The sequence below is a fragment of the Lepidochelys kempii genome, chromosome 9 (genome assembly GCF_965140285.1).
Source record: "Lepidochelys kempii isolate rLepKem1 chromosome 9, rLepKem1.hap1, whole genome shotgun sequence".
NCBI lineage: Eukaryota > Metazoa > Chordata > Testudines > Cheloniidae > Lepidochelys > Lepidochelys kempii.
Window position 1 is genome coordinate 9,768,221 of NC_136388.1, and position 14,435 is coordinate 9,782,655.

The window sequence follows — 14,435 nt, forward strand, 5'->3', positions numbered from 1 at the left end:
ACACTGTGAGAGAGAGGAAACTGGGCTAGATGGACCACTGGGCTGATCTAGCATGACCGTTCCTATGTTCCAAACTACCCTGTCACCCCTTGAAGTAAAAAGTCCAGGTCAGTCAACATAGGGAAGCACGGATGGTCCATGCCCTATTCAGGGCTATCTATTTGTCACTAGCCACACTCACTTTTATTTGAAAATCACTTAAACTGGTTCTGGTGTAACCTCAATTGGCTTTCATATAAAATGATAAAAACAAGACTGGGTCAGGTAGTAAACAATGAGTGTCGAGGTGTCAGCCGCATCTTAGGCAAGAGAAGTCATAATATTGCAATGGTCATTATGAGTATATGGTGGACAGATTGCACAATGCACTATTTACGTACTGTGTATACCTCTGATGTGCACATCCTGTTTGCAAATGGCATAGTTCTGTGTCACGTCTGAATCCGTTTGATGTATTGTTTGAAGCCATATAGCAGTATAATAGACAGTCAATTCAATTTAGACAATACATTTTGAACTTATACACCTGTCTTCCAGAGATGCTCTGTCTAATTGGCCTTCCATCTCGTGATGTCCTTTGCTTAACAGAATTATATTTATTTTCGTACAGCACATTAAGTGTACAAAGCACTTTACAGACAGGTGGTTGAAGCATGAAGGGATATATGAATCTTTAGTGCATCTGGCACATAAATATCTTGCAATGCCAGCTACAACAGTGCCATGATAATGCCTGTTCTCACTTTCAATTGTAAACAAGAAGCGGGCAGCATTATCTCCTGCAAATGTAAACAAACTTGTTTGTCTGAGCAATTGGCTGAACAAGAAGTAGGACTGAGTGGACTTGCAGGCTCTAAAATTGTATATTGTTTTATTTTTGAATGCAGTTTTTTCTTATACATAATTCTACATTTGTAAGTTCAGCTTTCATGATAAAGAGATTGCACTACAGTACTTGTATGAGGTGAATTGAAAAATACTATTTATTTTGGTTTTTTACAGTGCAAATACTTGTAATCAAAAATAGATATATTTGAAAATGTAGAAAACGCCCAAAAATATTTAAATAAATGGTATTCTATTATTGTTTAACAGTGGCATTAATCATGATTAATTTTTTTAATCGCTTGACAGCCCTATATTTTTGAATATTTGTATTACATAACTTCAGGACTACCCCTCTGTTTCCCCAATCTACTAATTAAGAGGAAACAAACAGAAAAACAAACAAAATAACAAAGAACTATTAAATACAAAGAAGAGTCATGGGCATGAAGGAGAAACAACAGCCCACTAATGGAAGAGGAGAAAATGCCTAACAATCACCCCAAATCCTGTCTCTGTCCTAAAGGACACATCACAGTTAGAACTCATCTGTCAGATTATGTTACCTGTTGCAGTAATGCTCAAGGAAGCCTAATTTATATGTCTCCAGACTGCATAAGGGCTGCCACCTGACTTTATAATGATGATGATTAGCTAATGTGAGGAAGTAATTTTTCAAAGTTAGCTTCCAAGTTACTGCTCACATGTACTTTACTCTTGTGCTGTGTACAGGGCTGTTTGCATTATGAGAGAGTTAGTCTCTTAGCAGCAATCACTGGTCTCACAAACAAGCTTCTCAAAAGGTTTCAAGGTATCCAGGCAACTAGTGTCTCCCAGGATAACTGACTTCAGGCTCAACTCTATGTCCACTTGTAATATCAAACTGACCCTCAATTGTACTGTTCCAGAACACTACACTTCCCACCGTAGGGTCTGATTCTCCTCTCCACCACAGCAGTTTAACTCCAATGATTCCACTAGAGGTCCCCTAAATTATTTTGGATTAAGTGAGAGGATGCTATATGTGCAAAGGACATGTAGCATCTCTGGACATTCAAGATACATTGATAGCAAAAGACAAACTTTCTTGAGTCTGGTAAGAGCCTATATATTCTGTGCAATATTTTAGATTGTAGTGTCCAACTACATGATCCTTACAGGTTTCCTTTATATTTCTTTAACTTAGTTCCCAACTCTGGGATGTTACCCTTTCCCCAATATTGGGTTATCAAACTCCCTTCAGCAGCTCATTCCAATGTCTCTGTCTGTTTAGCATTTGTATAGTTTGGAGGGAAGAACAGGGATCAGAAAAACAGATCTCTAATCTCACTGTGCCCTTCAGGTGTAAGCTAAAAAGTGACCGTAAAAATGGTAACATGGGGTTCCATCTTCATTCCGTCTGTTTCCAGAGCAAATGTGTCCAGCCTGATTTGCAAACTCACCCTGAGATCCAAAAGTCAATCTGCTTTCTTTCTGGGTCATGCATTATCACCAATAATAAAAAGTCTGCTGTTGAAACTTATTTAACAATTCTGTTGATCATAAGAACATTACAAGATAATTCAGCTCATTCTTCTTTATGAATGTTGAGTCTGCAGAGCTGACAGTAGCATAAAGTAGTGCAAACTTATTTCTGTCAATAATGTAAGGAGCTCTGACTCTGAATACACACAGTGAATACATATGTTGGGAGAGAAGGTGCCATTTTTATTTGATCACATTTCCCACTAACCTCTCTGTAAATTCAAGCCTTAAAAATGGTAAGCACCTCGGGACAGGTTCTCCTTCTGTACAGAGCAAAGCAAACTGTCAGCCCTCAATAAATATTAAGAAATATTCTTGTGAATGGAAGGATGTCTGAGATTGCAGTTACTTCCCCCACCCATGTCCTCAAGCAACAGTTGTAAATGTTTTATTTTAATAATTTATTAAAAATAAAATAAGTTTTTGCAGAACCAGTTAAATGACAGCCTCATTCTCTTAGGTTTGCCAGAAAGTGCAGATGGATAAAGCACCCATGGCTCCGAGAACTGGGAAATGGCAGCCATGACTTTGATTAGCGTTTCTGAGTATATGTACCCCAAGTTCACATCAAAGGAGAAGTGGATGTCCGCTTCAACTCATGTGCATGTAACCACTACTTACGGCTGGGAGGGGAGGCTCCCTGGAGGGTCCCTCCCTATCCTTGTATCCTAACAGATGTTCCTCTCCCATTCCCACTGTACCCCAGTACAATGCCAGGAGTGAGGTGACCCTAATCTATTCCCTGCACCACAGTAGCCATTCTGGGAGACAAGAGATATTTGTCACCCAGCCCCCTCATTCTAGGGGATGTCCTTTCCGCTGCAGTCAACAATCATTTTAAGGTATTCAGAGGGTCCCTCTCTTCCCATTACATCCCAATAATAACCAATCTTCTATTTCCCAGCACCAAGTAATCAAGTAATCAATCAGGAGGTCAAGGTTGGGTATTAGGAAAAACTATTTCACTAGGAGGGTGGTGAAGAGCTAGACTGGGTTAACTAGGGAGGTGGTGGACTCTCCATCCTTAAAAAGAAAAGGAGTACTTGTGGCACCTTAGAGACTAACCAATTTATTTGAGCATGAGCTTTCATGAGCTACAGCTCACTTCATCGGATGCATACCGTGGAAACTGCAGCAGACTTTATATACACACAGAGAATATGAAACAATACAAAACAAAAAAAATTGTTTCATATTCTCTGTGTGTATATAAAGTCTGCTGCAGTTTCCACGGTATGCATCCAATGAAGTGAGCTGTAGCTCACGAAAGCTCATGCTCAAATAAATTGGTTAGTCTCTAAGATGCCACAAGTACTCCTTTTCTTTTTGCGAATACAGACTAACACGGCTGTTACTCTGAAATCTCCATCCTTAGAGGTTTTTAACAGCCGGCTTGACAAAGCCCTGGCTGGGACTACTTAGTTGGGGTTGGTCCTGCTTTGAGCAGGGTGTTGGACAAGATGACCTCCTGAGATGTCTTCCAACTTTAATCTCCTATGATTCTTTAATCTCCTATGATGATTCTATGATTCAGAGCAGTGTTTCTCGACCAGGGGTACCCATACCTTACAGGTCTTCCAAGAGGTACTCATCTCATCTAGATCAGTGTTTCTCAACCTCGGGTTTGCAGCCTTGAGGGGGGTCCCAGAACAGGTTTGGGGGGGTCACAAGTGCAGGGCCAGCATTAGGAGGAGGCAAGCAGGGCAATTGCCTGGAACCCCATGCCACCGGGGACCCCAAGAATCTAGGTTACATGCTTCAGCCCCGCCGCCCCGGGGCTCAGGCTTCAGAAAAGGCTCACAAGTGAAAAACATTGCGTCACACTGAAATGTAAGTACAGTATTTATATTCCGATCCACTTTATTTTAGAATGGTCTGGTACAAAGGAGAAAGGAAGCAACGTCTCAGTAAGAGTGCGCCGGACCACTGTGGGGTTTTCATGTCTGATTTGGGAAGGAAGACGTTGTTTCAATGAGGTGGGGGTACGCAAGACAAATCAGACTCCACGCTGGGGTCCAGCAGTCTGGAAAGGTTGAGAACTGAGTTAGGAGGACTGCGGGAGGCTCCCCTTTTCGCCCTGCACTCCAATAACCACCAGGGGGGTTCAGCAGGTGTCCCTCTTATTCCCTCCCCACCCCATGGAAACTGTGGCACTGGGGGGCGACCCTGTGCACCCTAATAATCTCGATGGGAGGCAGGGGCGCCCCCTTCCTAGTCCCCTACAGCCCAATGGTTGCTAGGGGACAGGGGGCCCCTTCCCAACAGCCAGCCGGTGCCCAACGCTAGGAGCCGGGGTGTCCCCCTGAGGGGCGGGGAGCGCCCGGGGCAGACCCAGCGGGGGGCGCCTCAGGGAGTCGGGGACCCGGTGCCGGGCCGCCGCACTGCGCATGAGCGGGAGGCGGCGGAAGGGCCCGTGAGGAGCCGGACTCGGAGCTGGAGGAGCCGCTGCCGCCTCCGGAGGAAGCAGCCGCCGTCGCCGCCCTCAGTCTCCGCCTGAGCCGGGAGGGGAGAGGCCTGCACAGCCCCCAACATGGTGAGCGCCGGGGGCAGCCTCCTGGGTCGGGCCGCGCGCCGGCCCCCGGGCACCCGCCGCCGCGCAGCGCCGCTATGCGGGAGCCGGGGCCTAGTCGTGGTGGCGCCGGGGGGGGGGGAGAAAGTACCAGGGGGCAGCGCCGCACAGGCGGAGCCTCCAGCCCGGCCGGACAGAGCAAGGGAGGCTGGGGGTCGCTGCGGGGCCTCGGCTCGGCTCAGGCGGGAGGTGGGGCGGGGGGGCACAGACCCCCTTCAGCTCAGGAGCTGGGGTGTGTGTGTGTGGGGGGGGGCTCAGACCCCCTTCAGCTCAGGAGCTGGGGTGTGTGGGGGGGGGGGGGGCTCAGACCCCCTTCAGCTCAGGAGCTGGGGACGGGGGGGGCTCAGACCCCCTTCAGCTCAGGAGCTGGGGACGGGGGGGGCTCAGACCCCCTTCAGCTCAGGAGCTGGGGTGTGTGTGTGTGTGGGGGGGCTCAGACCCCCTTCAGCTCAGGAGCTGGGGTGTGGGGGGGGAGGGGGGGCTCAGACCCCCTTCAGCTCAGGAGCTGGGGTGGCGGGGGGGGCACACTGGTCCCCTGGAATGGCATATGCAGGGGAGGGTGCTGTGGGGCTCACTGGCTCCTTTGTGGGGAGGGTGGCTCAGGACCCTTCACTTCAGTGCTGCGGGGAAGCGGTAACTAGGCTCTGTGGGGAGGGAGCAGGAACTGCACCTCAGGGCTAGGGGAGGGGGTCTGTGAGTTCCTGGGGGGACTTTGGGACCCAGCATCTCAGGGAGGGTTTGGTAGGGAGTATTCCAGGCCGCTCCTTAGGAAGGAGTCCGGGGTGGGGTGGGGGGGAATCCCTGTACTTTTTGGGGTGGATTCAGGTCCCTTTGTATAGAGGGTCAGGGATTACTAGCTTCATGGGCATTTTAGGGAGGTTCAGTTTTTTGTGTCCTTGTTGGATTGGGTGGATTCAGATCCCAGCATACATGAGGAGCTAATGGGGATGCTTTCCTGGGGCTCAATGCCCATTGTAGCAAAGCAGCTTCACTGATGATATGGAGGTTTTTGAGGTTCATCAAACTGGAGCCTTCCTGGAGAATTTGTGGGCATTTACTTCATAGATTGGGGATTGATCCCTTTCACATCAGCATCACGAAGGACGTTCTATCCATTCACACTTTTTAATCTGATTTATTTTGGTAATAGCTAATGATTTCTGGTATACAGTGTGCTGTTTTAATTATTATTTTTTTAAATATGAGAGTATCTTGATATTGACTGTCTCTCTCACACATTTTTGTGTACCCAAGTGAACATGTTTTAGTGTCATACTTTTTTCTAAGGCCTCATCTTCACACAAAAGTTGTACCACTTTAACAATATTGGCATAGTTAAAGTGGTACACTGCTCCTAGTAAGGACGTAGATTTATTGTTATAAATATGTGGGAAGGGGAATAAGCTATAAAGGTATAAGGCACCTTTACAGTGCTATAACTGCATCCACACTAGGGGTTGTACTAGCATAACTATCATTTTAAAAAAAAAAATCACACCGACATAGACTTGTGTAAAACCCTGTGGTATTCCAGGACATAGATTGTTGGTGTGGCATTTAGACCTCTTGCACTTCACTTTTTTGTTGTCATTAGAAATCCTTAATAAAAATTGAAACCTTATACTGAGCAGTTGGATGAAGTTTCTTTTTGTGTGAAACAGGTTTTTTAAGAGAGATCTTACTGTTGAAGGGTGGTGAGGTTGTTCACGAGTCTTAGTATAACAACATGCTTTTTGGAACTCACTTGGTCAATGGTTTTCAACCACTTTCATTTGTGGACCCTTAAAATTTTTAAAATGGAAGTGCAGACTGCTTTGAAAACTTAGACATAGTCTACGAACCCCTAGGGGTCTGCGGACAACAGGTTGAAAACTACTGTTTTGTGGTAATGACAATCTTTTGCTGATCCTTCAGACATAGTCAGCCACTCAGTTGAAAGCCACTGCACTAGCTAATTGTTACCTCAGCAGTGTTGTGCAACATCCGATGAAGTGAGCTGTAGCTCACGAAAGCTTATGCTCAAATAAATTGGTTAGTCTCTAAGGTGCCACAAGTACTCCTTTTCATTTTATAAAAAGCATCTTGTTAAGGCCTCAGGAAGTACAGTTAAACTAGATACCTGTACTGCTTAGGTCTTTGAAGGCACTTGGCTTTAGGCCTCATGTCTCACAACACAACCTGGATATGCCATATAACCACACATCAGATGTGTTGGCTGTGTATGCATATATCAACACCCGGCTTTATGATTAGAAATTGTAATTTAATCAAGCATTCGTACAATTTAAATACAAGAGAGGGGCAATGAGATGTATTATGCTGTGGATAGTCTCCTGGGGGAAGTGGCGGATGCCTATTTACTTTGGTCTTTTGAAACTACACTGAACAGAAGACTAGAAAACATTCTGTATGGAACAATGCTGTATTGTCAAGATGGACTGGGTAATCTAATAGGTTTATTATTGTATTAATTTGTATTCTAGTAATACCTGGGCACCTCAGTCATGGACCATGGCCTTGTTGTGTTAGGCACTCTACAAATAGGTCTTTTCCAACTTGTTTGATTCTACAATTAAGTTCCAATGGTTTGTTTATGTCACCATGAACTTCAAAGTAAAAACACATCCTCATTATGAAATGGTTAGGATTTCTTGTTATACTACTTGGGTACAAAGGCTTCGATTCTGCAAACACTTATGCATGCGCTTGTTTTTAAATCAATGGGCTGTTCACAATACTAAAGTTAATTACATGCCTAAGTATTTGCAGCACTGAAGCCTACAGACTAATTTTATACTCTTTATTCAGCAACTTACTTTGTTTACTGTCTTGTGTATCTGCACATGTTCTCTAAGAAAAACTTCTCTTGTGATAAAATGGTAAATATACAGTTGCTTATGACAAACTTCTTGCAGCAACAAGAAACGGAAATTCTTGTACAACTTGAAATTCTTAGTGTTTGACATTATCTTCTGTACTATCTTGTTTCAGTTCATGGCATCATTTTATAGTTTAATATCACCCTGTACGTTGTAAGATGATTGTTTCATACAGCTATTTGGTACCTATGTGGTGAATATTTGTGTTTAAAATAGTTTGTTTGCACATCAAATTCAAAACCAGCTCATTTTCCTGAAGTAACATTTGTAGATTGAGCAACTGCATTTAGGATCAATTCAGGCCACTTCATCTGCATCTTTAAAAAGAGATGGCCAAAGGATATACAACTTTGTGTCCTTTCCCAGCTTTCCAAAGAGTCCATTGGATTCATGTTTATGTAGTTTCTTTTCACCAGAACTATCTTAAGATTGTTCAGGAATAGGGGCTACTGTCAGAGCATTGTGTGATTTAATGTGTAGCCCTTGATTCTCTGACCACATTCTTGCGGTGTGGAAGTGTGTCCTATGGAAGCAGCTATATAGGGGCTGTATAGATGCTTCTAGGCTGGACCAGAATTATGGGTGCAAATATTATAATGTTGTTGTGCACCTGCTTTTAGGGCAGAAGTGAAAAAGGCCTGAATTCAGCACTTACTCTGCCTGCCAGATTAAGGGCTTGTCTACACTGGCACTTCACAGCGCTGCAACTTTCTCGCTCAGGGGTGTGAAAAAACACCACCCTGAGTGCTGCAAGTTTCGGTGCTGTAATGTGGCATTGTAGACAGTGCTACAGCTGGTTGGTTGTTTGTTTGTTTCGTTTGTTTGGTTTTTTTACAGCGCTGAGAGAGCTCTCTCCCAGCGCTGTGCCGTGACTAAACAGCCCCATTAAAGCACTGCCGCAGCAGTGCTTTAACGTTGCTAGTGAAGACGTGCCCTAAATCGGAATTACCTCAGTGACTCTCAGAGCTATTACATTCTCTTGGTTAGCTAGGTAAGAATTGTATAAATTACAGTGAAAGATTATTCAATTACACACACACATTAATTGAAATAACCTTAAATTTGTAAAACAAATCAAGGAATGTCAGCAAACTTCAAGATAACCCTGCTGGTGTTCGCACCCTTTCTTTGAGTGGTTTATGTTGCTGGACCTTGTGAATGTTTAATTTTTGTGTTGCTGACTTGAAAATGAGTGGATCTTATTTCAGCTTAAAATACAATTTAAAAAAAAGAAAAGAAAATGTGTCCTTGCTCTCTTCCTTTTATCTTCCTTTCCCCAAACACCTGAGAAGAGAAGGAGGTTATCAGGATATGATTATTATTATTGACTAGCAAGATATGACTATATACAGAAAATGCTGTGGGGATTGATTTTTGGTAGTGCTACCCTTCAACTTGGACTTTGCATTTGTTTTTGATTTGCTATGCACCCATATGCTATGGCACTAGATGCATAAATTATCCCTCAGTAAATGCATAGCTTGTTGTGGTAATAAATACTTCTGTGATCAGTTTTTATGCTCTCAACAAATATGAAGAATAAAATACACCTTGATCAGACTTTGCTTTTTATGTTTTACCAGTTGTATATATTAATAAACACAAACAAGAACACTTATGGTTATTTGCAAGTGTCTGATGCATTCTTTTGATGGCTGTAGCACAACCCTGAATGCTTTTGATTCTAAAGAAAAGTGAAGAAATGCTCTTGTGACCATAAGAATACTCCCATTAATGTGCACACGAACACTTCACAAATCAGAACCCCAGAGCTGAAAGGTGATCATACCTGCAGACGCTAATGTCTGCATACAGTGCCTTCAGGTTATTCAGCGTTTGACGTGAAGTCACTGACTGGAGTTCTATATGAGTGTAAGGGCCTCTCCTGCATGCAGATTACTCTGTAGGGTTTACAGGCAGTTTATGTATCCTTAACATAAGAACTGATCTTTTTCTAAAATGCAAGCCAAGATTCTGCAGAAGTTGATGCTCCTTACTTGGAAAAGATTCCTATGCATCACATCTATGTGAGTTTTTTAGACCCTAATTTAAGAGGCCTAATAAAGGTATACAAATATTATAGTTAAAGATGTAACCTCTAAATAAGTTCCAGTGCCTCGGTTGCTATGAGCTTTTCTAAACTGCAGATTGACAACTGGCTGGAGTTTTATGAGTGTTCATTGCTGCTATTGGGACCCCTATGGGTAGTTGTGAAACTGACAAGAAGAGGTAGGCATCCAAAATGTGACACTTGGAAGAGTAGAATAGCAGAGACTCCCATCACACATGGGCCAGAATATTGGTTTGGTGGAGATGGTAATCGAACAAATACTCTCTACCTTCTGGAAGCCAGAGGGATTTGGGGTGGGGATTCTTCAAATTGATCAGATGCCAAATAGCTGGAGACTACACACAACCTCTGGGGAAGTTCCAGGGGCAACGTACTGGAAAGAAGTCCATGCTTCCGTTTCTAAGCAGCATGGAAGGAGGGGTGTTGACTTCTCACATGGATGTTAATCTTAGACAGCAGGGCCCCCATCTTTATTTAGTGATCTAGCTATTATGTGTTTGGCAAATGTTTAAGTCCGATATACGAGGGTGATGGTGAGTTGGTGGCTGTGGGAACTATTTTTAAAAAATTATTTGTATTGCCATAGTTCCCCAAAGCAACAACTAAGATCTAAGTTTCTATCGTTCAAAGAGCTATATAAACACGCAAGAAGACATGATCTGTGTGCTTTGTTTCAGTGTGGGGGAGGAAGGAGAGGGAAGCGGAGTCACATGACAAGAAATGAGTTGATAAAGGATGAAGATAAGAACTGCCATACAGGGTCAGACCAATGGTCCATCTAGCCCAGTATCCTTTCTCTGACAGTGGCCAGTACCAGAGCTTTGGGGGACACGTACAGCACAGGACAGTTTTGGATAGACCCACCCCTGTCTTCCCCTCTTGGCTTCTGGAAGTCAGAGATTTAGGGTCACCCTGAGCATGAGGTTACATCCCTGACCATCTTGGCTAATAGCCATTGATGGACCTATCCTACATGAACTTATCTTAAGTTTTTTGAACTTAGTTATACTTTTTGCCATCACAGCATACCATGGCAATGAATTCCACAGGTTAATTGAATGATGTGTAAAAAAAGAACTTTCTCTTGTTTGTATTAAACCTGCTGTCTGTTAATTTAATCAGGTGACCTTTTGTATTGTGGGAAAAGTTAAATAACACTTCTCTATTCACTTTTTCCACAGCATTTTTGATTTTATAGGCTTCTGTCATATCTCCCTTAATTGTCTCTTTTCTAAGATGAGCAGCCCTAATCTTAGAACCATAGAGTTAGAAGAGACCGCAAGGGACATCTAGTCTAACTCCCTGGCAAGATGCAGGATTTGTCGTATTTAAACTGTCCAAGACAGATGGCTGTCCAGCCTCTTTTTGAAAACTTCCAGGGAAGGAGCTTCCACAGCCTCCCTAGGCAGTCTGTTTCATTGTCCTACTGTTAAGAATTTTTTCCTGAGCTTTAATCTAAATCTGCTATGCTGTAGTTTGTACTCATTGCCTCTTGTCCTGCCCTCTTGTGGCAAGAGAGAACAACTTTTCTCCATCTTTTTTATGGCAGCCTTTCAAGTATTTGAAGACTATCATGTCCCCCCTTAATCTCCTCTTTTCCAAACTAAACTTACCCAGCTCCTTCAGCCTTTGTTCATATGGCTTGCATTCCATCCCTTTGATCATCTTTGTCACCTTGCGTCTGGATCCTTTCCAGTTTCTCTACATCCTTTCAAAATTGGAGACTGTACTCCAGCTGAGGCCGAGTAGAGAGGTACTATCACCTCCCATGATTTGTGTTGTTAATGCAACCTAAAATTGCATTTGCTTTTCCCCAACAGCATCACATTGTTGACTCTTGTTGAGGTTGTGATGCACCACAACTCACAGATCCTTCCCAGCATCACTGCTGTCAAGCCAGTTATCCCCCATGCTGTATTTGTGCATTTAGTTTTTCTTCCCTACGTGTAGCACCTTACATTTGTTTTTGTTGAATTTCATTTTGTTGTCTGTCACCCAGTTCTCCAATTTATCAAAATCCCTTTGAATTTTAGCTTTAGCCTCCAAAGTATTGGCAAACATCCCTAGCTTTGTGCTATCTGCAGATTTGATTAGTATGCTCTTTATTCTTACATCCAGATCTTTAATAAAGATGCTAAATAACACTGGACCCAGAACAGGTCCCTGTGGAACCCCAGTTGAGACCTCCCTCCAGTCTGACATCATTCCATTAATAAAAAGAAAAGGAGTCCTTGTGGCACCTTAGAGACTAACCAATTTATTTGAGCATAAGCTTTCGTGAGCTACAGCTCACTTCATCACATCACTGCATCCGATGAAGTGAGCTGTAGCTCACGAAAGCTTATGCTCAAATAAATTGGTTAGTCTCTAAGGTGCCACAAGGACTCCTTTTCTTTTTGCGAATACAGACTAACACGGCTGTTACTCTGAAACCTGTCATTCCATTAATAGTTACTTTTTTGATTGCACTTGTTTAACCAATTGTATATCCACTTAATGGTACTTCCGCAGAGCCCACATTTCTCCAGCTTACTTAATAGAATATCCTATGGGACTGTGTCAAAGGCTTGCTGAAGTCCAGGTATATTCTGTCCACTGCATTCCTCATATCCACCAAACCAGATACCTTGTCAAAGAAGGAAATCAAGCTAGTTTGGCATGATTTGTCCTTAGTAAATCCATGCTGGCTGCTAGTGATTACCCTTTCATGCTCCAGGTACTTGTAAATTGGATGTTTTATACATTGCTCTAGTAGCTTCCCAGATATCGAGGTCAGGCTGACTGGTCTGTAATTCCCTGGCTCCTCCTTTTCAAAGATGGGCACTATGTTAGCCCTTCTCCAGTCTTCCAGGACCTCTGCTATCTTCCATGAGTTTGCAAATATTATTGCCAGCCTTTTTGACTGCTGCTGCGCATTGAGCTGGAGTTTCCAGAGCTATCCACAATGATTCCAAGATCTTTCTTGAATGGTAATGGCTAATTACCATTGTAGTTTGGATTATTTTTTCTTAATGTGCATTATTTTGTACTTCTCAATGTTGAATTTCATCAGCCATTTTGTTGCCTGGTGACCCAGTTTTATAATACCCCCTTTAACTCTTTGCAGTCAGCTTTGGATTTAACTATCTTGAATAATTTTGTATTGCCTGGAAACTTTACCACTTCACTGTTCACTCCCTTCTCCAGATCATTAATGAATGTTGAACAGCACAGGTCCCGTACAGATCCTTGGGGCCCCTGCTGCTTAGCTCTCTTCATTATGAAAACTGACCATTTATTTTTACCCTTCGTTTCCTATATTTTAACCGGTTACTGATCCATTAGAGGACCTTCCTTGTTATCCCATGACTATTTAGTTTCCTTAAAAGTCTTTGGTATGGGACCTTATCAAAGGCTTTTGGAAAATCCAAGTATGCTATCTTGACTGGATTACCCTTATCCACATGTGTGTTAGCACCCTCAAAGAATGTTAATAGATCGGTGAGGCATGACTTCCCTTTACAAAAGCAATGTTGACTCTTCCCCCCAACAATTGTGTACATCTGTGTCTGATAATTCTGCTTTTTACTATAGTTTCTACCAATTTCCCCAGTACTGAAGTTAAGCTCACTGGCTTGTAATTATCAGGGTCACCTTTGGAGCCCTTTTTAAAAATTGGAATTACTTTCCAGTCATCTGGTACAGAGGCTTGTTTCAGTGATCGGTTATGTTATACTACAGTTAGTAAAAGTGGCAGAGAGTCCTGTGGCATATTGGATGTATTCACCCACGAAAGCTCATGCTCCAATATGTCTATTAGTTTATAAGGTGCCACAGGACTCTGCTGCTTTTACAGATCCAGACTAACACGGCTACCTCTCTGATACAGTTAGTAGTTCTTCAGTTTCGTATTTGAGTTCCTTCAGAACTCTTGTGTGAATACCATCTGATCATGGTAACTTATTACAGTTTAATTTATCAATTTGTTCTAAAACCTCTTCTACTAACCTGTTCATGTGTGTACTTCAGATTTGTTGCCTTAAAAGAATAGGTCTGATGTGGATATCTCCCCCACATCCTCTGCAGTGAAGACCAATGCAAAAAATTCATTTAGCTTCTCTGCAATGTCCTTGTTTTCCTTGAGTGCTTCCTTAGTTGTCTAATGGCCCCACTGCCTGTTTGGAAAGCTTCCTGCTTCTTAAGTACTAAAAAAAATTCTTACTGTCAGCTTTTGCGTCTTTAGCATGTTACTTCTCAACTTCTTTCTTGGTTTGCATTCTTATACTTTTATGCTTAACTTGCCAGAATTTGTGTGCCTTCCTATTGTCCTCACCTTCAAAGCCTTTCAAGACTGTGGCCATATTTGGAAGTCAAAACCTAGTGAGGATAAGAAGTTTGAATTTGATGTGGTTGAAAGTAGAGAGCGGTTGGAGGGATTCAAAGGGAGAGCAGTGACATGGTCAGAATGGGCAAATTGATCTTAGCAGCTTTGTTATATAAGGATTGGTGAGGCTGATCATGTCAAGGGGCCAGAGAAGAGGAATAATTAGAGAATATTGCCCAATTAAATGTATTATGGAGCTTTTAT

At 42.9% G+C, this 14,435-nt stretch overlaps 1 protein-coding gene across 1 annotated transcript in view; it reads left to right on the forward strand.

The window, feature by feature from the left end:
• Window positions 1-4,695: 4,695 nt before the first annotated feature.
• The window catches only part of DCUN1D1 (defective in cullin neddylation 1 domain containing 1), a 36,694-nt gene continuing 26,954 nt past the window's right edge, over window positions 4,696-14,435 (forward strand). Inside the window, exon 1 of the mRNA XM_073359276.2 lies at window positions 4,696-4,882. Within this exon, the coding sequence (XP_073215377.1) occupies window positions 4,880-4,882 (3 nt within the window). The 5' untranslated portion in view covers window positions 4,696-4,879. The remainder of the gene's footprint in view (window positions 4,883-14,435) is intronic.